The sequence below is a fragment of the Lampetra planeri genome, chromosome 57, assembly GCF_965212315.1.
Source record: "Lampetra planeri chromosome 57, kcLamPlan1.2.h2, whole genome shotgun sequence".
In the NCBI taxonomy this organism is placed as follows: Eukaryota; Metazoa; Chordata; class Hyperoartia; order Petromyzontiformes; family Petromyzontidae; genus Lampetra; species Lampetra planeri.
Genome location: NC_136163.1, coordinates 886908 through 911449, shown reverse-complemented (window position 1 = coordinate 911449; position 24542 = coordinate 886908). Strand labels below are relative to the sequence as shown.

Here is a 24542-nt window from a genome sequence, read left to right as displayed (position 1 = left end):
ATGAGTGTGGCCGAGATGACCCGAAGCGTTGCGTGGAGCGACAGGCCCCAGGTCGCTTCCACGCAGCAGCGGTTCGCGGCCGATGCAAAGATAATGCCGCTCGACTGAGTCGGAGTGAGACCTCTGCTGCCGAATCTGAGCTGGTCATACGCACACTGTCCAGGTAATCTCTACACAGCTGCCACATCACTCATGGGGAGTTGAGGTGGTGGAGTGTTTGATGACATAGAATACCCAGGCAGGTGCTTTGTGTTTTGTGTGTGAGGCTGATGGTAAGGCCCCATCTCTTAGTAGCACGCTCCGGGTTCAGCGGTAGCGTCTACAACTAATTCTCAGAGTGAGCAGCAATCATCGGCAGACTCAGCATGGTTGACCAATAGGGAGCCGTCACTTGACCGCACCCGGGCATCCCATTGTCTCTACCAGATGTAAATGTCCCCGGCACGGCTGTGGACAACTTCTCGGGAAAGGTGGCCACAGAGGATGTGAAGGTCGTGCAGGGGCCGGGCGACATCGCCGCCGCGCCCCGACGTGGACAGGGAATGGCTCCGACTCTTGGCCACGCAACTTTCACCCGGGGCCTGCCCGCCATCACGACTGTGAGCGGAGGGCCGGTGAATCTCCATCGACCCTGGCCAGGCAGAGGCGTAGTCGGCAGGTCCTCTTGAGATGCCCCACAGCCTCTGCTGTAGCTCACGGGCCGAGACTGTGGTGTCCGTGAAACACCGCTCCGATCTGACACCAAATTTGAACTCCGGCAGCCTCTCCTCGGTGCGCTATGGGCCACAGTGATGTTGGATGATCCTCGCCAGAGCCTTCCTCAGCACGTGGTTTGGCCAGGAGACGTCACAGACGCCTGCTCGCCTCGAGGCCTCCGGCACACGTCAAGATATTTCTCACACGCACACAAAGGCAAAGACAAAGATCCCCCTTATAACCTTAACATACTGTTGGGGCAAGTGCTGTTAGCGAGCACCTACGAAGGCACCCCAGATTAAGAAGAACCACTGCCTGAATATATAGAGGATCGCAGAGCTTGGGCAACAGTTGGTAAGCGCCGCCGTCTCCTCTGCTGCTGTCCCCTTCGTGCTCACCGCCTGTGGCTCCTCCTGGCTCCTCCTGGCTCCTCTTGAGCCCCCCCCCCCCCTCTCGCTCTCTCTACGAGAGCGGCGGCGGCGGTTTTACGAGTTGACATTAAGATAATAATAATAATAGTAATAGTTGTTGTGGTTGTGGTTGTTGTTGTGGTTGTTGTGGTTGTGGTATGATTGGTCGCGTAATGTTGCTGCGTAATGGGTTTAACGAGGGCGCGTCGCGGGCCCGGAGTGATGCGGGATCGCGGTGACGTCACGCCCACAGACCGCAGCGACCCCCCCCCCTCCCCCCCGCTTTCCGGGAATTTTTACGGGGGGAGGGAGAAGGGGGGTAAGTCCCGTACCCACCCCCCCCCCCAAATGTAAAGTTCATAAAAAAACATTTAAACATTTATACAAATTAAACAAATTCTAGTTGCTGATGCTGCTCCTGCAGCAGCAGCCACTGCTGCTGCTGCGTTGGCAGCGGTAGTGGACAAGCGCAGTCAACACGGCGACTCAGCTAACTCAGCTACTCAGCTACTCAGCTACTCAGCTACTCAGCCACTCAGCTACTCAGCTACTCAGCTACTCAGCTACTCAGCCACTCATCCACTCAGCTACTCAGCTACTCAGCTACTCAGCCACTCATCCACTCAGCTACTCAGCTACTCAGCTACTCAGCCACTCAGCTACTCAGCTACTCAGCCACTCAGCTACTCAGCTACTCAGCTACTCAGCTACTCAGCCACTCATCCACTCAGCTACTCAGCTACTCAGCTACTCAGCCACTCATCCACTCAGCCACTCAGCTACTCAGCTACTCAGCCACTCAGCTACTCAGCTACTCATCCACTCATCCACTCAGCCACTCAGCTACTCAGCCACTCAGCTACTCAGCTACTCAGCCACTCAGCTACTCAGCTACTCAGCTACTCAGCTACTCAGCCACTCATCCACTCAGCTACTCAGCTACTCAGCTACTCAGCCACTCATCCACTCAGCCACTCAGCTACTCAGCTACTCAGCCACTCAGCTACTCAGCTACTCATCCACTCATCCACTCAGCCACTCAGCTACTCAGCCACTCAGCTACTCAGTTACTCAGCCACTCAGCTACTCAGCTACTCAGCTACTCATCCACTCAGCCACTCAGCTACTCAGCCACTCAGCCACTCAGCTACTCAGCTACTCAGCCACTCAGCCACTCAGCTACTCAGCTACTCAGCTACTCAGCCACTCAGCTACTCAGCTACTCAGCCACTCAGCTACTCAGCTACTCATCCACTCATCCACTCAGCTACTCAGCTACTCAGCCACTCAGCTACTCAGCTACTCAGCCACTCAGCTACTCAGCTACTCAGCTACTCATCCACTCAGCCACTCAGCTACTCAGCCACTCAGCCACTCAGCTACTCAGCTACTCAGCCACTCAGCCACTCAGCTACTCAGCTACTCAGCTACTCAGCCACTCAGCCACTCAGCTACTCAGCCACTCATCCACTCAGCCACTCAGCTACTCAGCCACTCAGCCACTCAGCCACTCAGCTACTCAGCCACTCATCCACTCAGCCACTCAGCTACTCAGCTACTCAGCCACTCATCCACTCATCCACTCAGCCACTCAGCTACTCAGCCACTCAGCCACTCAGCTACTCAGCTACTCAGCCACTCAGCCACTCAGCTACTCAGCTACTCAGCTACTCAGCCACTCAGCTACTCAGCTACTCAGCCACTCAGCCACTCAGCTACTCAGCCACTCATCCACTCAGCCACTCAGCTACTCAGCCACTCAGCCACTCAGCTACTCAGCTACTCGGCCACTCGGTCACTCAGCTACTCAGCCACTCGGTCACTCAGCCACTCAGCTACTCAGCCACTCAGCTACTCAGCCACTCAGCCACTCAGTCACTCAGTCACTCAGCTAACTCAGCTACTCAGCCACTCAGCTACTCAGCTACTCAGCTACTCAGCCACTCAGTCACTCAGCTACTTAGTTACCCAGCCACTCAGCTACTCATCCACTCAGCCACTCAGCTACTCAGCTACTCAGCCACTCAGTCACTCAGCTACTCAGCTACTCATCCACTCAGCCACTCAGCTACTCAGCCACTCAGCTACTCAGCTAGTAAGCCACTCGGTCACTCAGCCACTCAGCTACTCAGCCACTCAGCTACTCAGCCACTCAGTCACTCAGTCACTCAGTTAACTCAGCTACTCAGCCACTCAGCTACTCACCCACTCAGCTACTCAGCTACTCAGCCACTCAGCTAATCAGCTACTCAGCTACTCAACCCCTCAACCACTCAGCTACTCATCCACTCAGCTACTCAGCGACTCAGCCACTCAGCCACTCAGCTACTAAGCCCCTCAGCTACTCAGCCACTCAGCTACTCAGCTACTCAGCGACTCAGCTATTCAGCCAACCACTCAGCCACTCAGCCACTCAGCCAACCATTCAGCCACTCAGCTACTAAACCACTCAGCTACTCAGCTACTCAGCTACTCAGCCACTCAGCTACTCAGCCACTCAGCTACTCAACCACACAACCACACAACCACTCATCCACTCAGCTACTCAGCCACTCAGCTACTCACCCACTCAGCTACTCAGCTACTCAGCCACTCAGCTATTCAGCCACTCAGCTACTCAGCCACTCAGCCAACCACTCAGCCACTCAGCTACTCAGCCACTCAGCTACTCACCCACTCAGCTACTCAGCTACTCAGCCACTCAGCTAATCAGCTACTCAGCTACTCAACCCCTCAACCACTCAGCCACTCAACCACTCAGCCACTCAACCACACAGACAGTCAACCACACAACCACTCAGCTACTCAGCCACTCAGCCACTCAGCCACTCAGCTACTCATCCACTCAGCTACTCAGCGACTCAGCCACTCAGCTACTCAGCTATTCAGCCACTCAGCTACTCAGCCACTCAGCCAACCACTCAACCACTCAACCACTCAGCCACTCAGCCACTCAGCTACTCAGCTACTGGGTGAGTGAGTGGGTGGGTGGGTGGGTGAGTGAGTGGGTGGGTTAGTGAGTGAGTGAGCGAGTGGGTTGGTGGGCCAGTGGGTTGGTGGGCGAGTGGGTTGGTGGGTGAGTGGGTGAGTGAGTGGGTGAGTGAGTGGGTAGGTGAGTGAGTGAGCGAGTGGGTGAGTGGGTGGGTGAGTAGGTTGGTGGGTGAGTGAGTGAGTGGGTGAGTGAGAGGATGAGTGGATGGGTAAGTGAGTGGGTAAGTGAGTGCATGAATGAGAGAGTGAGTGGGTGTGTTGTTGTGACCCGCAGTGTAGTGAGTGAGTGGGTGAGTAGCTAAGTGGGTGGGTGAGTGAGTAATGAGTGAGTGAGTGGATGAGTGAGTGGGTGAGTGAGAGGGTGAGTGAATGAGTGGGTGGGTGAGTGAGTGGGTGAGTGAGTGGGTGGGTGAGTGAGTGAGTGGGTGAGTGAATGAGTGGGTGTGTGAGTGGGTGGGTGAGTGAGTGGATGGGTGAGTGAGTGGGTGAGTGAATGAGTGGGTGAGTGAATGAGTGGGTGTGTGAGTGGGTGGGTGAGTGAGTGGATGGGTGAGTGAGTGGGTGAGTGAATGAGTGGGTGAGTGAGTGAGTGAGTGAATGAGTAGGTGGGTGGGTGAGTGGGTGGGTGAGTGAGTGGGTGAGTGGGTGAGTGAGTGGATGAGTGTGTGAGTGAGTGGGTAAGTGAGTGGGTGTGTGAATTAGTGGGTGGGTGGTTGAGTAGGTGGGTGGGTGGGTGGGTGAGTGGGTGGGTGTGTGAGTGGGTGGGTGAGTGAGTGAGTGAGTGAATGAGTGGGTGGGTGAGTGAGTGAGTGAGTGTGTGAGTGAGTGTGTGAGTGAGTGTGTGAGTGAGTGAGTGGGTGGGTGAGTGAGTGGGTGGGTGAGTGAGTGGGTGAGTGAATGAGTGGGTGTGTGAGTGGGTGGGTGAGTGAGTGAGTGGGTAAGTGAGTGGGTGACTGTGTGAGTGAGTGGGTGAGTGAGTGGGTGGGTGAGTGAGTGAATGAGTGGGTGTGTGAGTGGGTGGGTGAGTGAATGCGTGAGTGAATGAGTGGGTGGGTGAGTGGGTGGGTGAGTGGGTGGATGAGTGAGTGGGTGTGTTGTTGTAACCTGCAGTGTGGTGAGTTCCGCAGAAGTGAGAGGTGGTGAGTGCGGGGGGGGGGTCGTCCTTGAGGAGTGAGGGAGGGGGGCTCACTGGATGACCTTGGCCTCGCCATGTCAACGTCCCTTTTGATGCTCCAAAGTCTGATGTTCCATCCTCCCTGCGCCCCTCCCGTCACGTGGGAGCTGATAAGAGAGACGCGACTTTCACAGAGAGTCCCAGCGATTGATTCTCCCGTCTCTCGCTCTCGGCTGGCTCTCTCCAGACTCCCCAAACTCTCTTCTCTCTCTCTCGCCTCCCGTCTCTCCGTGTTCCCGCTACCCCGGGCCACTGCACCCTCTCCATGGCCGTGCTGCTGAGGGTGACGCTCTCCCGGCGTCTCCCCGCGCTCTCCCCGCGTCTCTTCAGCTCCACCGCGCCGAGCGAGAGCGATGCGCCCGGGTGAGTAACGACGTTTCGGTCAATGCACTGCTTCGTGGCGCATCAATGAAACGTCGCCGGTTATGTTTGTTTCTTCATTTTAAAGGCCACACAGTGTTCGAGACGAATGGTGATGATCAGTTTGCTGGTTTGTGCACTTGGCCCGGCAGCCCGTGTAGGCTACCTGGGGACCTTTGTCAATGCAAATGGAACGCTCTTGAGTGGAGATGAGCGGTGAACTGAGCGTGCACTTTGATCTCCCACACGGCCTGAGCGTGCGAATGTGTGTGTGTGTACGTGCGTGTGTGTGTGCGTGTGTGTGTACGTGTGTGTGTACGTGTGTGTGTACGTGTGTGTACGTGTGTGTGTACGTGTGTACGTGTGTGTGTACGTGTGTGTGTGTGTACGTGTGTGTGTGTACGTGTGTGTGTGTACGTGTGTGTACGTGTGTGTGCGTGTGTGTGTGTACGTGTGTGTGTACGTGCGTGTGTACGTGTGTGTGTACGTGTGTGAAAACAACGAAAAACCATTACGGATGGCCACGTGGAATGTTCGAACGCTCACTGCGGAGGAGAGGCTGCCACTCCTCTGTCGGGAGCTGGACCGGTACCGCCTGGATCTCTGTGGCATTCAGGAGGTCCGGTGGACCGGTTCTGGCTCCTGCCACCATGAGGGGTGGACAGTCCTCTACTCGGGGCAGGAGACTGCCAAACAACAGGGTGTGGCTCTTCTTCTGAACAAAAGAATGAAGGGGGCGTGGGAGCGTGGCGGTGAGGTGTGGGAAGCTGTAAGCCCCAGGATACTTTGGGCTCGCCTTCCCATCAACCAGAGGCGAGGAGTGGTGGTCGTGGTTACTTATGCCCCCACCGAAGACGAACATCCGTGGAGGGATGCAGGCAAAGCCGATGACTCAGACGCTTTCTATGACCTCCTGTCACAGGTGCTGGCTAAAGTGGCCACTCGGGACAGAGTCATCTTGTTGGGTGACTTCAATGCCCGAGTTGGTCATGATGCTGGCACCTGGTCTGGAGTGATTGGAAGGCATGGGCCAGATCAGCTCAATAATAACGGTAGGAGGCTGCTAGATTTTTGTGCAGCCCATGGGCTTGTAATTACCAACACGCTCTTCCGGCATCGGCGCATCCACACAACATCATGTATACATGCCGGGTCCAAGCAAGAACATCTGCTGGACTACATAGTGACGGACCAGCGGATGCGAGCCCATGTCCTTGACACCAGGACCTACCGTGGAGCTGATCTGCCCTCTGACCATCGACTAGTCATCTGTAAGATGCGCCTGCCATTCTTCCACTCCGGTGGTGGGTGTACACCCAGGATCCCATTCCAACCAAAAGTGGCCTGGTCTCAGTTAGCTGATGAAAGTTGCAAGCGAGAATTTCATCATTGCTTGCAGCTGGGGTTGGCATCGTCCCCCACTCCACCTGATGTCGAGGGTAAATGGGCGAGGTTTAAGACTGTGACTCATGCAGCTGCAATGGCTGCTTTGGGTACGCGGTTCAGACCTCCCCAGAAACCCTGGCTGACGGAGGAGGTGTTCAGGTTAATTGAGAAAAAGCGACAGGCCCACTCTCATCGCCTACAGCATCCCACGTCAGAGAATGAGGAGGTTTACAGCAGCCTTCGCTCGGAGGTTCGGAGAGCCGTAAGGCGCTGTAAGGATGGGTGGTGGTCGCGGGTTGCTGAGGAGATGGAGTCTGCCTCAGTGGCCCGCGATCACAAATCACTATTTAACTCCATCAAAAAAGTAACCTGCAGCGCCACACCTATTACCATCATAAGAGGAAAAAACGTTGATCCAATCTCCGACCCCCAGGAACAGGTTTGCAGATTTGCTGAGCATTTCTGTGAGGTCCTGGGGGAGGGAAAATCTCTCAGCCAGGAAAACATCATGGCACAAAGTGGGGATAACCCTGCTGAGGCTGCGGTGCCTCAAATATTGGAAGAGGTCACCCCCTGTGAGTGGCTGGCTGAGGTACCAGCTGTTGAGGAAGTACTGAGGGCGATCCGGAGTCTGAGACCAGGGAAGGCACCGGGCAGAGATGATCTCCCAAGCGAAATGCTGAGGGAGGGTGGCGTTTGTGCACAGACTGCCCTATATGACATCATAACAACAGTCTGGACCACTGGACGGGTTCCGCAGGACTGGAAGGATGCCCTGGTGGTCCCCCTCTTTAAGAAGGGGGACCGTACCGACTGTAACAACTACAGGGGCATCTCACTCCTCAGTGTGCCGGGTAAGGTTCTGGCAAGGATTATTCAACATCGCCTTGCTAGGCACGCTGAGGAGAGGCTTGCGGAGCCCCAATGCGGTTTCAGGAAAGGGCGGTCCTGCACAGATGCCATATTTTCTGTCCGTCTGCTACAGCAGAGGTGTAGGGAATTCCAAAAAGACCTACATCTCTGCTTTATTGACCTGGTCAAGGCCTATGATACCATCAGTAGGACTGGGCTCTGGGTTGTTCTTCGTGCTTTCGGAGTCCCTGACCATCTGCTCACGATCATTAAGGACCTTCATGATGGTGAGCGGGCCCGGGTAAAACTACGTGGCCGGGAGTCGGAGCCTTTCCCTGTACACCTTGGGGTGCGACAGGGATGTCCTCTGGCTCCCACATTATTTAACATCTTTTTCGACTGCGTAGTTCGTGAAGCCTTCAATAGCTGTACCGGGGGAATTTCCATTTGGTACAGATATAATGGGAGGCTGATCGACGCCCGGGTGCGATCAAGGGATGGCTCCCTATTGGTCAACCACGTTATGTATGCCGATGATTTGGTAATAGCTGCTCATTCAGAACAGGAGTTGGAGACGCTGCTGCTGAGACTGGAGCGTGCCACTAAGAGGTGGGGCCTTACCATCAGCCCCACCAAAACTAAGCACCTGCCTGGGTATTTTGTACCATCGGACACTCCACCCCCACAACTCCCAATTGGTGATGGGGCAGTTGTGGAGAGAGTGGAGAGTTTCCCATACCTGGGCAGTGTGCTTATGACCGGCTCCAGTTTATCAGCAGAGGTCTCACTCCGAATCAGTCGAGCGGCAATATCTTTTCATCGGTTGCGTAACGCTGTGTGGAAGCTACCTGGTCTGTCGCTCCGCACGAAGCTTCAGGTCTTTTCGGCCACGGTCATTCCCTCCCTTCTCTACGCTTGCGAAACGTGGACCCCCCTAGTGGAGCATCTTCGCCGGTTGGAAACATTTAGGCTGGCCTGCCTACGATCCATCCTGGGTTTAACCAGGCTGGATTGTGTGAGGAGCTCACAAGTCCTTGAAAGATCTGGGCAAAGTCCCATCAGTGAGCTCCTCCGGCAGGCAAGGCTGCGTTGGCTGGGTCATGTAGCCCGCATGCCCAGCCACCGCATGCCTAGACAGCTTTTGTTCGGCCGGATCGAGGGGGCTAAACGGGTGCGGCACGGGCTAGAGAAGAGATGGAGTGATGTGGTACAGGAGGACGTGGAGCTGAGTGGACTTGCCGATGACTGGTACCAGCGGTGTCAAGATCGGCCTCAGTGGAGGAGGCTCGTGAAGGACGCTACTGGGCAGTTGGAGGCAGTCGCCCTCCAACAACAACGGAGGGCGGAGGAGCGACGCTCACAACAACGAGCGGAGCGCCGGGTGGCTAAAGCACAGCAAGTTGGTACAGTAGGGGGCACAGGTGGTGCATCAGCCAGTCATCTCGGTCATCTCGGTCAGTCGACCCGTGGCACCTGGGTCTGCCCCGTGACCTCCTGCCAGCGGGCGTTCGACACTTCACGTGGCCTCAAGGTGCACATGGCCTGGCACAAGCGTCGTGGTGACGTCACCGCCACTTAGTGGCGAATGGCGGTTGTTGTTGTTGTACGTGTGTGTGTACGTGTGTGTACGTGTGTGTGTGTACGTGTGTGTACGTGTGTGAGCGCGTGCGTGTGGGGAGCGGTGGTGTAGTGGTTAGCGCTACGCTGCGCTACGAACCCGGCGACCCGGGTTCGATTACCGCTCACGGCCAACCCCAGTGACGATTATCTGAACCGGTCCCTGGGATTCCCCTAGGTCGACTCAGCCTCAAATGAGTACCTGGTGCGATGTGTAAACATCGCCACTAGGGAGACAAAGGCGATCCGGCGTGGTGCTGGCCACCCACCCCCTCGTTTGTCGTGCCGGCCTTCATAGGTGCTCGCTAACAGCACTTGCCCCAACAGCCTGTTAAGGTTATACAGGGGATTTTTGTCTTTGCCTTTGTGTGTATGTGAAAAATATCTTGACGTGTGCCGGAGGCCTCGAGGCGAGCAGGCGTCTGTGACGTCTTCTGGCCAAACCACGTGCTGAGGAAGGCTCTGGCGAGGATCATCCAACATCACTGTGGCCCATAGCGCACCGAGGAGAGGCTGCCGGAGTTCAAATTTGGTGTCAGATCGGAGCGGTGTTTCACGGACACCACAGTCTCGGCCCGTGTGCTACAGCAGAGGCTGTGGGGCATCTCAACAGGACCTGCCGACTACGCCTCTGCGTTATTGGCCTGGCCAGGGTCGATGGAGATTCACCGGCCCTCCGCTCACAGTCGTGATGGCGGGCAGGCCCCGGGTGAAAGTTGCGTGGCCAAGAGTCGGAGCCATTCCCTGTCCACGTCGGGGCGCGGCGGCGATGTCGCCCGGCCCCTGCACGACCTTCACATCCTCTGTGGCCACCTAGCCCGAGAAGTTGTCCACAGCCGTGCCGGGGACATTTACATCTGGTAGAGACAATGGGATGCCCGGGTGCGGTCAAGTGACGGCTCCCTATTGGTCAACCATGCTGAGTCTGCCGATGATTGCTGCTCACTCTGAGAATTAGTTGTAGACGCTACCGCTGAACCCGGAGCGTGCTACTAAGAGATGGGGCCTTACCATCAGCCTCACACACAAAACACAAAGCACCTGCCTGGGTATTCTATGTCATCAAACACTCCACCACCTCAACTCCCCATGAGTTATGTGGCAGCTGTGTAGAGATTACCTGGACAGTGTGCGTATGACCAGCTCAGATTCGGCAGCAGAGGTCTCACTCCGACTCAGTCGAGCGGCATTATCTTTGCATCGGCCGCGAACCGCTGCTGCGTGGAAGCGACCTGGGGCCTGTCGCTCCACGCAACGCTTCGGGTCGTCTCGGCCACACTCATTGCCGCCCTTCTCTCTGCTTGCGACACATGGAGCCATCGAAGGCAGCGGTTTCTTAGCTCGGAGTGCACCACGCACCCCCTGCACGTGCCTGGTGCCCTCTCTGGGGGTAGCGAGACACGGACAGATTTGTGTTTAGAAGGTAAATCATGGAAACACAAATTTAGCAAGGGCAGGTAAGTCACAACATCAAACCCTACGCATCAGCAACATTGTACGTCTTGTTTACGATTGGGAACCAGAGGTGAGTGAGGCAGCAGCAGTGAAGGTTTAGAACCACTGCTCTCATGGGACATCTCCGCCGCTTTGAGACATTCCGCCTGGCCTGCCTACGATCCATCCTGGGTTTAATCAGACCGCGTAAAAGTGCAAGGAGCTCACAAGATGTCTGCAAGATCCGGACACAGTCCCCATTGTTACTGCAGCTCCTCTGGTCGCGAGCTCCTCCTCTAGATCAACTCGGCCTTAAATACGTCCTCGGAGCAAGCGTGGTTCTGGTAACACTCCATGCTTTGGTCTTCATCGCTGCTCGCTACAGCGCCGGCAGCCTGTGTGGTTCTGTACGGGGGATCGTTGTCGTTGTGTGTCTGTGTGTCACTGCCCGCGATGGCTCTGATTCGATGGCCCCAGTGCCGCATGAAGCGAGTGCGGGGCTGTAGAATATGTTATAAAGGGGCCCTAAATAGAAAAAAACTCACGTAAATATTAAAACACACGTTTAACTTGCATAGTGAAGTAATTGTAGGTTTTTATTTGCTACACAGCCAGATAATGACAAATCGCTAACCTTAAACACCCAGTCGTTCGTAAAGTTGAAGGCTGTATAGTACTATAGTAATAGAGCAAGTGCAGAATCACTGAACCGGAGTTGATAGCTTGAAAGCATTTAGCGCGGGGCCCTTGAAAGTGTGGGGCCCGTAGCTGCTACATATGTAGCTGCTGCATATGTAGTAACTGATACATGTGTAGTAACTGCTACATGTGTAGTAGCTGCTACATGTGTAGTAGCTGCTACATGTGTAGTAGCTGCTACATGTGTAGTAGCTGCTACATGTGTAGTAACTGATACATGTGTAGTAGCTGCTACATGTGTAGTGGCTGCTACATATGTAGTAGCTACTACACGCATGTAGCAGCTACATGTGTAGTAGCTGCTACATGTGTAGTAGCTGCTACATGTGTAGTGGCTGCTACATATGTAGTAGCTACCTTTGTGTAGTAGCTACATATGTGAAGTACTGAACCGCGGTTTGATTAAACTCAGGATGGATCGTAGGCAGGCCAGCCTGAATGTCTGAAACCGGCGTGTATGTTCCATTAGAGCAGTGGTTCTAAACCTTCACTAGGAGCTACACGTATGTAGCTAATACATATGTAGCTACTACATATGTGTAGTAGCAACAGTAGCTGCACATGTAGCTACTGTTGCTACGAGGATAATCCGGCACTGGATGGCCCCGGACGCGATACGCATCCAACACCGAAGGTCCCCACGAGGCCAACGATGTTGTCGGAAACAAAGGCAAAGATCACCCGTACAGCCTGTGACAGACTGTCGGGGCAAGTGCTGTTAGCGAGCACTTATGAAGGCCGGCACGGCACACGAAGGGGTGGGTGGCCAGCACCACGCCCGGTCGCCTTTGTCTCTCCAGTGGCGATGTTTACTCACCGCACCAGGTACGCATTTGAGGCTGAGTCGACCTAGGGGAGGCTCAGCACCGGTTTAGATAATCGTCACTGGGTGTTGGCCGTGAGCGGGAATGGACGCCGGCTCGCAAAGTTGGGAACACTTCTCGTTGTGACGCGAGAACAGACCTTGGTGTCCTCCCTGTGACCCCCCCCCCCTCCTCCACCACCACCTCCACCACCACCACGACCACCACCACCACGACCACCACCACCACGACCACCACGACCACCACCACGACCACGACCACGACCACGACCACGACCACCACCACCACGACCACCACCACCACGACCACCACCACGACCACCACCACGACCACCACCACGACCACCACGACCACCACCACCACCACCACCACCACGACCACCACCACCACGATCACCACCACCACGACCACCACCACGACCACCACCACCACGACCACCACCACCACGACCACCACCACCACCACGACCACGACCACCACCACCACGATCACGACCACCACCACCGCCACCACGACCACCACCACGACCACCACCACGACCACCACCACGACCACCACCACGACCACCACCACCACCACGACCACCACCACCACGACCACCACCACCACCACCACGACCACCACCACCACGACCACCACGACCACCATCACCACCACCACCACCACGACCCCCCCTCTCACGGCCACGAGTGAAGGACGCGGCCTCTCGGCCTCAGGGCTACGGGGAACTGTGGGGTAGAGGCGGGGGGGGGACTCAACAACAACAACGACGACAACGACGACTCGGAGCGTGGCGAGGGGGAGAGGCGTCTCCCGAGGAGGAGGAGGAGGAGCCACGCGTTGATGAGCCGGCGGCAGCAGCAAACTGCCCAAGCTCTGCGCTCCTCGATCTATATAAAGAAAGACCTTAATCTGTGCGTGTCAAACACCTCGAGAGTACTTTTCGACAAGGCAGGAAGCTGACATTTGCTACATTAGGTAGCTTTTAGGAGGCAAACAGCAGGGGAAATCAGAAAATCCGAGATCTTTTTTTTATTTTAAGGCCCACAAATCTCGATTTTAAGTGCCAATAACATGTTTGTGTGAGTCATTCAGAGATCGTTCAAAATATAAGATTGTGGTTTTTTCATTTGATAGAGCGTTGAACAGCAACTACAACTAAATCGAGAACAATTGTTCTGTCTTTTATTTATTTTTGATATTTCGGATTAAAGCGGTTTTGAACGAAATAAAATCGCATTTCATGATGTTCAAATCTGAATAATTCGAAAACGGTAAAAGATAGGAGAACTGCCCCTCATAGAGTATTAAGTTAATAGGTTTTTGTTATTTCTAATAATACAAAAACAGAACGGAATCTTTCAATCGCGCGGTTTCCGACGGGTGCGTCTTCAAACATAACAAGTTGAATCAAGTCGTCAACAATTTTCGTGGGGGTTTTTTTGTGGAATAATACAATTGTTTGGAGTAGTTGTTCGCGTGTCTGATCGTAGATACAAATTCTACAAAACCACATCAGGCTAATTATTATTAATAATTATTAATAATTTTTAATTATTATAAATTATTATATTCATTGCAACCATTTGCCCGGCGAACACGGGCTTCGTGAACGAGTGTATAATAATAATAATAATAAGGCGTCACCGGCCAAGTAACGTGGAGTGGACACACACGCGTGGGAGGGAGTCCTCAAGTCCTGCGCGTGCGAGAGGATAACACTGCGTGACAGATAGAGCACAATCCCCCCCCGGCTGTCGTCACGTTGCAGGATGCGCTGGGAAGCAGCCTCTGTCGCTAGAACCGCAACATTCGTGCGACCCCCCAGCCGGTGTCACGTGGCCCACAGTGCCGGTGCTCCGGTGGTGATGTGAGAGGCCTCAGGAGGGCCAAGTTGAGTTCGAACTGAAGAGACGAGCGCGGGTCGCGTTCGCAAGAGTGGCCCGCCTCACCAGAATAGCAAAATCTAAACTAATAAACTAATACGATTACGTAAAAAAAAAACAGCTATTACGAAAATAGAAGTCAGCGCAAATAAACAACTGCGTCACGTGAGAAATTGAAAACGCCACGTGAACATAAATAAATTATTGGTGATGTTATGACGATCGTGATGGTGATGTGGTGGTAATGTCTCGGTTAGTCTGTGGGTCTATGGGTCTCTGTGTGAGTCTATGGGTCTCTGTGTGAGTCTGTGGGTCTCTGTGTGAGTCTGTGAGTCTATGGGTCTCTGTGTGAGTCTGTGAGTCTATGGGTCTCTGTGTAAGTATGTGAGTCTCTGTGTGAATCTATGGGGCTCTGTTTAAGTCTGTGGGTCTATGGGTCTCTGTGTGAGTCTATGGGTTTCTGTGTGAGTCTGTGAGTCTATGGGTCTCTGTGTGAGTCTGTGGGTCTATGTGTGAATCTATGGGTCTCTGTTTAAGTCTGTGGGTCTATGGGTCTCTGTGTGAGTCTATGGGACTCTGTGTGAGTTTGTGGATCTCTGTGTGAGTCTGTGGGTCTCTGTGTGAGTCTGTGGGTCTCTGTGTGAGTCTGTGGGTCTCTGTGTGAGCCTGTGAGTCTCTGTGTGAGTCTGTGGGTCTAAGGGTCTTTGTCTGAGTCTGTGAGTCTATGGGTCTCTGTGTGAGTCTGTGAGTCTATGGGTCTCTGTGTGAGTCTGTGAGTCTATGGGTCTCTGTGTGAGTCTGTGAGTCTATGGGTCTCTGTGTGAGTCTATGGGTCTCTGTGTGAGTCTGTGAGTCTATGGGTCTCTGTGTGAGTCTATGGGTCTCTGTGTGAGTCTGTGAGTCTATGGGTCTCTGTGTGAGTCTATGGGTTTCTGTGTGAGTCTGTGAGTCTATGGGTCTCTGTGTGAGTCTATGGGTCTCTGTGTGAGTCTGTGAGTCTATGGGTCTCTGTATGAGTCTATGTGTTTCTGTGTGAGTCTGTGAGTCTATGGGTCTCTGTGTGAGTATATGGGTCTCTGGGTGAGTCTGTGGGTCTCTGTGTGAGTCTGTGAGTCTATGGGTCTCTGTGTGAGTCTATGGGTCTCTGTGTGAGTCTATGGGTCTCTGTGTGAGTCTGTGAGTCTATGGGTCTCTGTGTGAGTCTATGGGTCTCTGTGTGAGTCTGTGAGTCTATGGGTCTCTGTGTGAGTCTATGGGTTTCTGTGTGAGTCTGTGAGTCTATGGGTCTCTGTGTGAGTCTATGGGTCTCTGTGTGAGTCTGTGAGTCTATGGGTTTCTGTGTGAGCCTGCCGGTCTCTGATGATGGTGGTAGTATGGCGGTGATGGTGGCTGTATGATGGTGCTGGTGTGATGATAATAGTGGTATTGTGATGGTGTTGGCATGATGGTGGTGGTATGATGGTAGTTGTAAGGTGATGGTATGATGGTGGTGGTTGTATGATACTGGTATGACGATGGTGTTTGTATGATGGTGGTGGTCGTATGATGATGATGGCGGTGGTTGTATGGTGATGGTGTTATGATGATGGTGGTTGTATGGTGATGGTGTTATGATGGTGGTGGTGTAGGGTAATCTCTGTGCGCTTCGTGGATCGCGATGGGCGCGTGCTGCCCGCGCGTGGTCGCGAGGGCGACTCCCTGCTGGAGGTGGTCACCCAGAACCAGATCCACGTCGACGGCTACGGTGAGCCGGGTGGGCAGCGTGGGTGGTGGTAGATGTTCGTGGTGGTGGTGGTGGTGGTGGTAATGGATGTTCGTGGTGGTGGTGGTGGTGGTGGTGGTAATGGATGTTCGTGGTGGTGGTGGTAGATGTTCGTGGTGGTGGTGGTGGTAATGGATGTTCGTGGTGGTGGTGGTGGTAATGGATGTTAGTGGTGGTGATGGTGGTAATGGATGTTCGTGGTGGTGGTGGTGGTAATGGATGTTCGTGGTGGTGGTGATGGTGGTCATGGATGTTCGTGGTGGTGATGGTGGTAATGGATGTTGGTGGTGGTGGTGGTGGTAATGGATGTTCGTGGTGGTGGTGATGGTGGTAATGGATGTTGGTGGTGGTGGTGGTGGTAATGGATGTTGGTGGTGGTGGTGGTGGTAATGGATGTTGGTGGTGGTGGTGGTGGTAATGGATGTTCTTGGTGGTGGTGGTGGTGGTAATGGATGTTGGTGGAGGTGATGGTGGTAATGGATGTTCGTGGTGGTGGTGGTAATGGATGTTCGTGGTGGTGATGGTGGTAATGGATGTTGGTGGTGGTGATGGTGGTAATGGATGTTGGTGGTGGTGATGGTGGTAATGGATGTTCGTGGTGGTGGTGGTAATGGATGTTCGTGGTGGTGGTGATGGTGGTAATGGATGTTGGTGGTGGTGGTGGTAATGGATGTTCGTGGTGGTGGTGGTAATGGATGTTCGTGGTGGTGGTGGTGGTAATGGATGTTCTTGGTGGTGGTGGTGGTGGTGGTAATGGATGTTGGTGGTGGTGATGGTGGTAATGGATGTTCGTGGTGGTGGTGGTAATGGATGTTCGTGGTGGTGATGGTGGTAATGGATGTTGGTGGTGGTGATGGTGGTAATGGATGTTCGTGGTGGTGGTGGTGGTAATGGATGTTCGTGGTGATGGTGGTGGTAATGGATGTTGGTGGTGGTGATGGTGGTAATGGATGTTCGTGGTGGTGGTGGTGGTAATGGATGTTCTTGGTGGTGGTGGTGGTGGTGGTAATGGATGTTGGTGGTGGTGGTGGTAATGGATGTTCTTGGTGGTGGTGGTGGTGGTGGTAATGGATGTTGGTGGTGGTGGTGGTGGTGGTAATGGATGTTCGTGGTGGTGGTGGTAATGGATGTTCGTGGTGGTGGTGGTGGTAATGGATGTTCGTGGTGGTGGTGGTGGTGGTGGTAATGGATGTTCTTGGTGGTGGTGGTGGTGGTAATGGATGTTCGTGGTGGTGGTGGTGGTAATGGATGTTCGTGGTGGTGGTGGTGGTGGTAATGGATGTTCGTGGTGGTGGTGGTGGTGGTAATGGATGTTCGTGGTGGTGGTGGTGGTGGTGGTGGTAATGGATGTTCGTGGTGGTGGTGGTGGTAATGGATGTTCGTGGTGGTGGTGGTGGTAATGGATGTTCTTGGTGGTGGTGGTGGTGGTGGTAATGGATGTTCGTGGTGGTGGTGGTGGTGGTGGTGGTAATGGATGTTCGTGGTGGTGGTGGTGGTGGTAATGGATGTTCGTGGTGGTGGTGGTAATGGATGTTCGTGGTGGTGGTGGTGGTGGTGGTAATGGATGTTCGTGGTGGTGGTGGTGGTAATGGATGTTCGTGGTGGTGGTGGTGGTGGTAATGGATGTTCGTGGTGGTGGTGGTGGTGGTGGTAATGGATGTTCGTGGTGGTGGTGGTGGTGGTAATGGATGTTCGTGGTGGTGGTGGTGGTGGTGGTAATGGATGTTCGTGGTTGTGGTGGTGGTAATGGATGTTCGTGGTGGTGGTGGTGGTAATGGATGTTCGTGGTGGTGGTGGTGGTAATGGATGTTCGTGGTGGTGGTGGTGGTGGTAATGGATGTTCTTGGTGGTGCATCTGCCGGTCATCTCGTGCAGTCCAACTCACGGCACCTGGGTTTGCCCAGTGACCGTCGCTCAGTGAGCCTTCGACACTTCACGTGGCCTTCCAAGTGCACCTAGCCTGGCACAAGTGCTGTGGTGGGGAGCCGTAGTGTAGCGGTTAGCCTGCTGCGCTATGAACCCGCTCACGGCGAACACCAGTGACGATTATCTGAACCGGTCCCGGGCCTTTCCCTTGGTCGACTCAGCCTCAAATGAGTACCTGGTGCGATGTGTAAACACCGTCACTCGGGAGACAAAGGCGGCCGGGCGTGGTTTTGGCCACCCACCTCCTCGTGTGCCGTGCCGGCCTTCATAGGTGCTCGCTAACAGCACTTGCCCCTACAGTCTGTTAAGGCTATACGAGGGATCTTTGTCTTTGTGTGTATGTGTATGTGTGTATGTATGTGTGTATGTGTGTGTGTATATGTGTGTATGCGTGTGTGTATGCGTGTGTCTGTATGTGTGTGTGTATGAGTGTGTGTGTATGTGTGTATGTGTGTGTGTATGTGTGTGTGTGTATGTGTGTGTATGTGTGTATGCGTGTGTGTATGCGTGTGTCGGTATGTGTGTGTGTATGAGTGTGTATGTGTGTGTGTATGTGTGTGTGTATGTGTGTATATGTGTGTATGCGTGTGTGTATGCGTGTGTCGGTATGTGTGTGTGTATGAGTGTGTATGTGTGTGTGTATGTGTGTGTGTATGTGTGTATATGTGTGTATGCGTGTGTGTATGCGTGTGTCGGTATGTGTGTGTGTATGAGTGTGTATGTGTGTGTGTATGTGTGTGTGTATGTGTGTATATGTGTGTATGCGTGTGTGTATGCGTGTGTCGGTATGTGTGTGTGTATGAGTGTGTATGTGTGTGTGTATGTGTGTGTGTATGTGTGTATATGTGTGTATGCGTGTGTGTATGCGTGTGTCGGTATGTGTGTGTGTATGTGGAGAGAGTGGAGAGTTTCCCATACCTGGGCAGTGTGCTTATGACCGGCTCCAGTTTATCAGCAGAGGTCTCACTCCGAATCAGTCGAGCGGCAATATCTTTTCATCGGTTGCGTAACGCTGTGTGGAAGCTACCTGGTCTGTCGCTCCGCACGAAGCTTCAGGTCTTCTCGGCCACGGTCATTCCCTCCCTTCTCTACGCTTGCGAAACGTGGACCCCCCTAGTGGAGCATCTTCGCCGGTTGGAAACATTTAGGCTGGCCTGCCTACGATCCATCCTGGGTTTAACCAGGCTGGATTGTGTGAGGAGCTCACAAGTCCTTGAAAGATCTGGGCAAAGTCCCATCAGTGAGCTCCTCCGGCAGGCAAGGCTGCGTTGGCTGGGTCATGTAGCCCGCATGCCCAGCCACCGCATGCCTAAACAGCTTTTGTTCGGCCGGATCGAGGGGGCTAAACGGGCGCGGCACGGGCTAGAGAAGAGATGGAGTGATGTGGTACAGGAGGACGTGGAGCTGAGTGGACTTGCCGATGACTGGTACCAGCGGTGTCAAGATCGGCCTCAGTGGAGGAGGCTCGTGAAGGACGCTACTGGGCAGTTGGAGGCAGTCGCCCTCCAACAACAACGGAGGGCGGAGGAGCGACGCTCACAACAACGAGCGGAGCGCCGGGTGGCTAAAGCACAGCAAGTTGGCACAGTAGGGGGCACAGGTGGTGGATCAGCCAGTCATCTCGGTCATCTCGGTCAGTCGACCCGTGGCACCTGGGTCTGCCCCGTGACTTCCTGCCAGCGGGCGTTCGACACTTCACGTGGCCTCAGGGTGCACATGGCCTGGCACAAGCGTCGTGGTGACGTCACCGCCACTTAGTGGCGAATGGCGGTTGTTGTTGTTGTTGTTGTGTGTATGTGTGTGTGTATGTGTGTGTGTATGTGTGTGTGTATGTGTGTGTGTATGTGTGTGTGTATGTGTGTGTGTATGTGTGTGTATTTATGGTGCGATGCATTGACATCATCACTTGGGAGACAAAGGCGGCCGATTCTCGTGATAGCCACCAGAGGGCAGCATCAGCCACGCGCGCGTGCTCGGTGCTGCTGCCATTGTTCACGCTGCTGCTGTTGGTGGTGCTGTTGATGGTGGTGTTGGTGTTGCTGCTGTTGGTGGTGGTGCTGCTGGTGGTGGTGCTGTTGGTGGTGGTGCTGTTGGTGGTGGTGTTGGTGGTGGTGCTGCTGGTGGTGCTGCTGCTGGTGGTGGTGGTGTTGGTGGTGCTGCTGGTGGTGGTGCTGTTGGTGGTGGTGGTGTTGGTGCTGTTGGTGGTGGTGCTGCTGGTGGTGCTGCTGCTGGTGGTGGTGGTGTTGGTGGTGCTGCTGGTGGTGGTGCTGTTGGTGGTGGTGGTGTTGGTGTTGGTGCTGCTGGTGGTGGTGCTGCTGGTGGTGGTGCTGCTGGTGGTGGTGCTGTTGGTGGTGGTGGTGTTGGTGGTGGTGCTGTTGGTGGTGGTGCTGGTGTTGATGCTGCTGCTGGTGGTGGTGCTGTTGGTGGTGCTGCTGTTGGTGGTGGTGCTGCTGGTGGTGGTGCTGCTGGTGGTGGTGCTGTTGGTGGTGGTGGTGTTGGTGGTGGTGCTGTTGGTGGTGGTGCTGGTGTTGATGCTGCTGTTGGTGGTGGTGCTGTTGGTGCTGCTGGTGTTGGTCGTGTTGATGGTGTTGGCGGTGTTGATGGTGGTGGTGTTGGTGGTGGTGTTGTTGGTGGTATGTTGTTGGTGATGTTGGTGGTGGTGTTGATGTTGTTGGTCCTGTTGGTGTTGTTGTTGTTGTTGATGGTGGTGGTGGTGTTGGTGGTGGTGTTGTTGATGTTGTTGATGTTGGTGGTGTTGTTGTTGATGGTGGTGTTGTTGTTGTTGTTGCTGTAGGCGCGTGCGAGGGCACGCTGGCGTGCTCCACGTGCCACGTGCTGCTGCCCCGCGACACCTTCCACAAGTTGGAGCCGCCCGGCGACGACGAACTCGACCTGCTCGACCTCGCCACGGGGGTCCAGAGCACGTGGGTAGCGCCACTCACCACTCACTCACCACTCACCCACTCACTACTCACCACTCATCCACTCACCACTCACCACTCACTCACCACTCACCCACTCACCACTCACCACTCACTCACCCACTCACCACTCACCCACTCACCACTCACCCACTCACCACTCACTCAACACTCACCCTCACCCACTCACCACTCACCCCCTCACCACTTACCACTCACCACTCACCCCCTCACCACTTACCACTCACCACTCACCCACTTACCACTCACTCACCACTCACCACTCACCCCCTCACCACTCACCACTCACCACTCACCCCCTCACCACTTACCACTCACCACTCACCACTCACCCACTTACCACTCACTCACCACTCACCACTCACCCCCTCACCACTTACCACTCACCACTCACCACTCACCCACTTACCACTCACTCACCACTCACCACTCACCACTCACCCCCTCACCACTTACCACTCACCACTCACCACTCACCCACTTACCACTCACTCACCACTCACCACTCACTCACCACTCACCCCCTCACCACTCGCCCACTCACTAACCACTCACCCACTCACCACTCACCCACTCACCACTCACTCACTCACTCACTAACCACTCACCCACTCACCCACTCACCACTAATCCCTCACCACTCACCCACTCACTAACCACTCACCCACTCACCACTCACCCCCTCACCACTCACCCACTCACCACTCACCCACTCACCACTCACCACTCACTCACCACTCACCACTCACTCACCACTCACCCCCTCACCACTCGCCCACTCACTAACCACTCACCCACTCACCACTCACCCACTCACCACTCACTCACTCACTCACTAACCACTCACCCACTCACCCACTCACCACTAATCCCTCACCACTCACCCACTCACTAACCACTCACCCACTCACCACTCACCCACTCACCACTCACCCACTCACCACTCACCACTCACTCACCACTCACCACTCACTCACCACTCACTCACCACTCACCACTCACTCACCACTCACTCACCACTCACCCACTCACCACTCACTCACTCACCACTCACTCACCACTCACCACTCACCACTCACTCACCACTCACTCACCACTCACCACTCACCACTCACCACTCACTCACCACTCACTCACCACTCACCCACTCACCACTCACCACTCACTCACCACTCACCCACTCACCACTCACCACTCACTCACCACTCACCCACTCACCACTCACCACTCACCCCCTCACCCCCTCACCACTCACCACTCACCCCCTCACCACTCACCACTCACTCTCTCACCCACTCACAACTCACCCACTCACCCACCACTCACCCACTCACCCACCACTCACCATTCATCCACTCACCCCCTCACCCACTCACCCTCTCACCACTCACCACTCACCCTCACTCACTCACCACTCACCAGTCACCACTCACCACTCACCCACTCACCATTCACCACTCACCCACTCACCACTCACCCACTCACCACTCACCACTCACCCACTTACCACTCACCACTCACCCACTTACCATTCACCACTCACCCACTCACCACTCACCCACTCACCCACTCACCACTCACCCACTCACCACTCACCACTCACCCACTCACCCCCGGCGACGACGAACTCGACCTGATGGACCACGCCACCGGCGTCCAGAACACGTTGGTAGCACCACTCACCACTCACCACTCACTCACCACTCACCACTCACCCACTTACCCACTTACCACTCACTCACCACTCACCACTCACCCCCTCACCCACCCACCACTCACCACTCACTCTCTCACCCTCACCACTCATTACTCACCACTCACCCACTTACCACTCACCACTCACCCCCAGCGAGGACGAACTCGACCTGATGGACCACGCCACCGGGGTCCAGAGCACGTGGGTAGCACCACTCACCACTCACCCCCTCACCCCCTCACCACTCACCCCCTCACCACTCACCCACCCAAGGCCTCACTGTTGACCCGTCATCAATCTGCACCCGGACCTGGTGTCCCGAGTGGGTGGCAGGGCGAGACAACTGAAGTCTCCACGTCGTGTTGGTCCCACGGGCCCAGTGGCCGACTGGGCAGAGGGTCGCCAAGCAACGCGAGGAGCCGAAACGTCGCCCTGACTCCCACAGCCACCGAACCCGCTCCACCCCGTGCGCTCGCCGCTGCCACCGCCTCCACTCCCACACAGATCCCGGAGAACGCTGGCGGAGCCGAGGGGAGCAAACCCAGAGCATACTCCTCGCTCCAGACGCACACATAGCCCGTAGCCCCTGAGCCCCTCCACCTCCCCTCCTCCTCCACCCCCCTCTCCCCCTCCTCCCCCCCTCCCCCCTCTTCCTCCCCCTCCTCCTCCTTGAAGACACCGCTGCTACTGCTGCTGCTGGAACCGTGAACCGCACCAAAGCATCACCAGCAAGCCAATGCGCGACATCTTGCACCTCCGATTAGCACGGCTGGCTACGTACGGTGCGAAAGAAGTCCAACATTCGTGTGTACATCTGCTTCGTGAGTGGAACGTGAAACACGCACGAGCCAGAGTCGCGCGCTGGTGGCCAAGCAACCCAAGCGGTGGAGCGCAGAGTGAAGCGCCGCGGTGTGGTCTGCGCTCCTTCAATGGAGGAGTAACAGAAACACGACACTCTCTCTCTCTCTGTCTCTCGCTCTCTCGCCTGGAGACCGCTGTGGGTTACCAGCAGATATCCACGCCGACATTTAGCTCCTGAACATGACCCCTTATGGACGACTAGAGACCCCTTGCCCCCACTCTCCAAACACGCCAATGTTGACACGTGACCTCCGACACGTGCAGTGATGGTGCCTCTCCCCCACCCCCCGCCTCCCAGATCTCGTCTCGGCTGTCAGGTGACGCTGACGCGCGACCTCCAGGACGCGACCTTCACAATCGCCAATGGGAGCGTGGACGCACGAAACCAGGGCCCCAAGCAGGACTGAGGGGCTCGTAACTCAACCAGTCCAGGGGTCCATCAGACACAACCAGAGACCACCAGACTCAACCAGAGACCATCAGACTCAACCAGAGACCATCAGACCCAACCAGAGACCACCAGACCCAACCAGAGACCACCAGACCCAACCAGAGACCACCAGACCCAACCAGAGACCACCAGACCCAACCAGAGACCACCAGACTCAACCAGAGACCATCAGACCCAACCAGAGACCACCAGACCCAACCAGAGACCACCAGACCCAACCAGAGACCACCAGACTCAACCAGAGACCATCAGACCCAACCAGAGACCATCAGACCCAACCAGAGACCATCAGACCCAACCAGAGACCATCAGACCCAACCAGAGACCACCAGACCCAACCAGAGACCATCAGACTCAACCAGAGACCACCAGACCCAACCAGAGACCATCAGACCCAACCAGAGACCACCAGACCCAACCAGAGACCACCAGACTCAACCAGAGACCATCAGACCCAACCAGAGACCACCAACCCAACCAGAGACCACCAAACCCAACCAGAGACCACCAGACTCAACCAGAGACCATCAGACCCAACCAGAGACCACCAGACCCAACCAGAGACCACCAGACTC

At 55.1% G+C, this 24542-nt stretch overlaps 1 protein-coding gene across 1 annotated transcript; it reads left to right on the top strand.

Annotated features, from left to right (window-relative positions):
- Positions 1-5332: 5332 nt before the first annotated feature.
- On the top strand, positions 5333-24094 carry FDX1 (ferredoxin 1). Its single transcript, XM_078618458.1, has 4 exons — positions 5333-5634; positions 15958-16073; positions 20812-20941; positions 23815-24094. Exons 1-4 carry the CDS (start codon positions 5537-5539, stop codon positions 23921-23923), a joined length of 453 nt encoding a protein of 150 aa, XP_078474584.1. The 5' UTR covers positions 5333-5536; the 3' UTR covers positions 23924-24094.
- Positions 24095-24542: the final 448 nt, after the last annotated feature.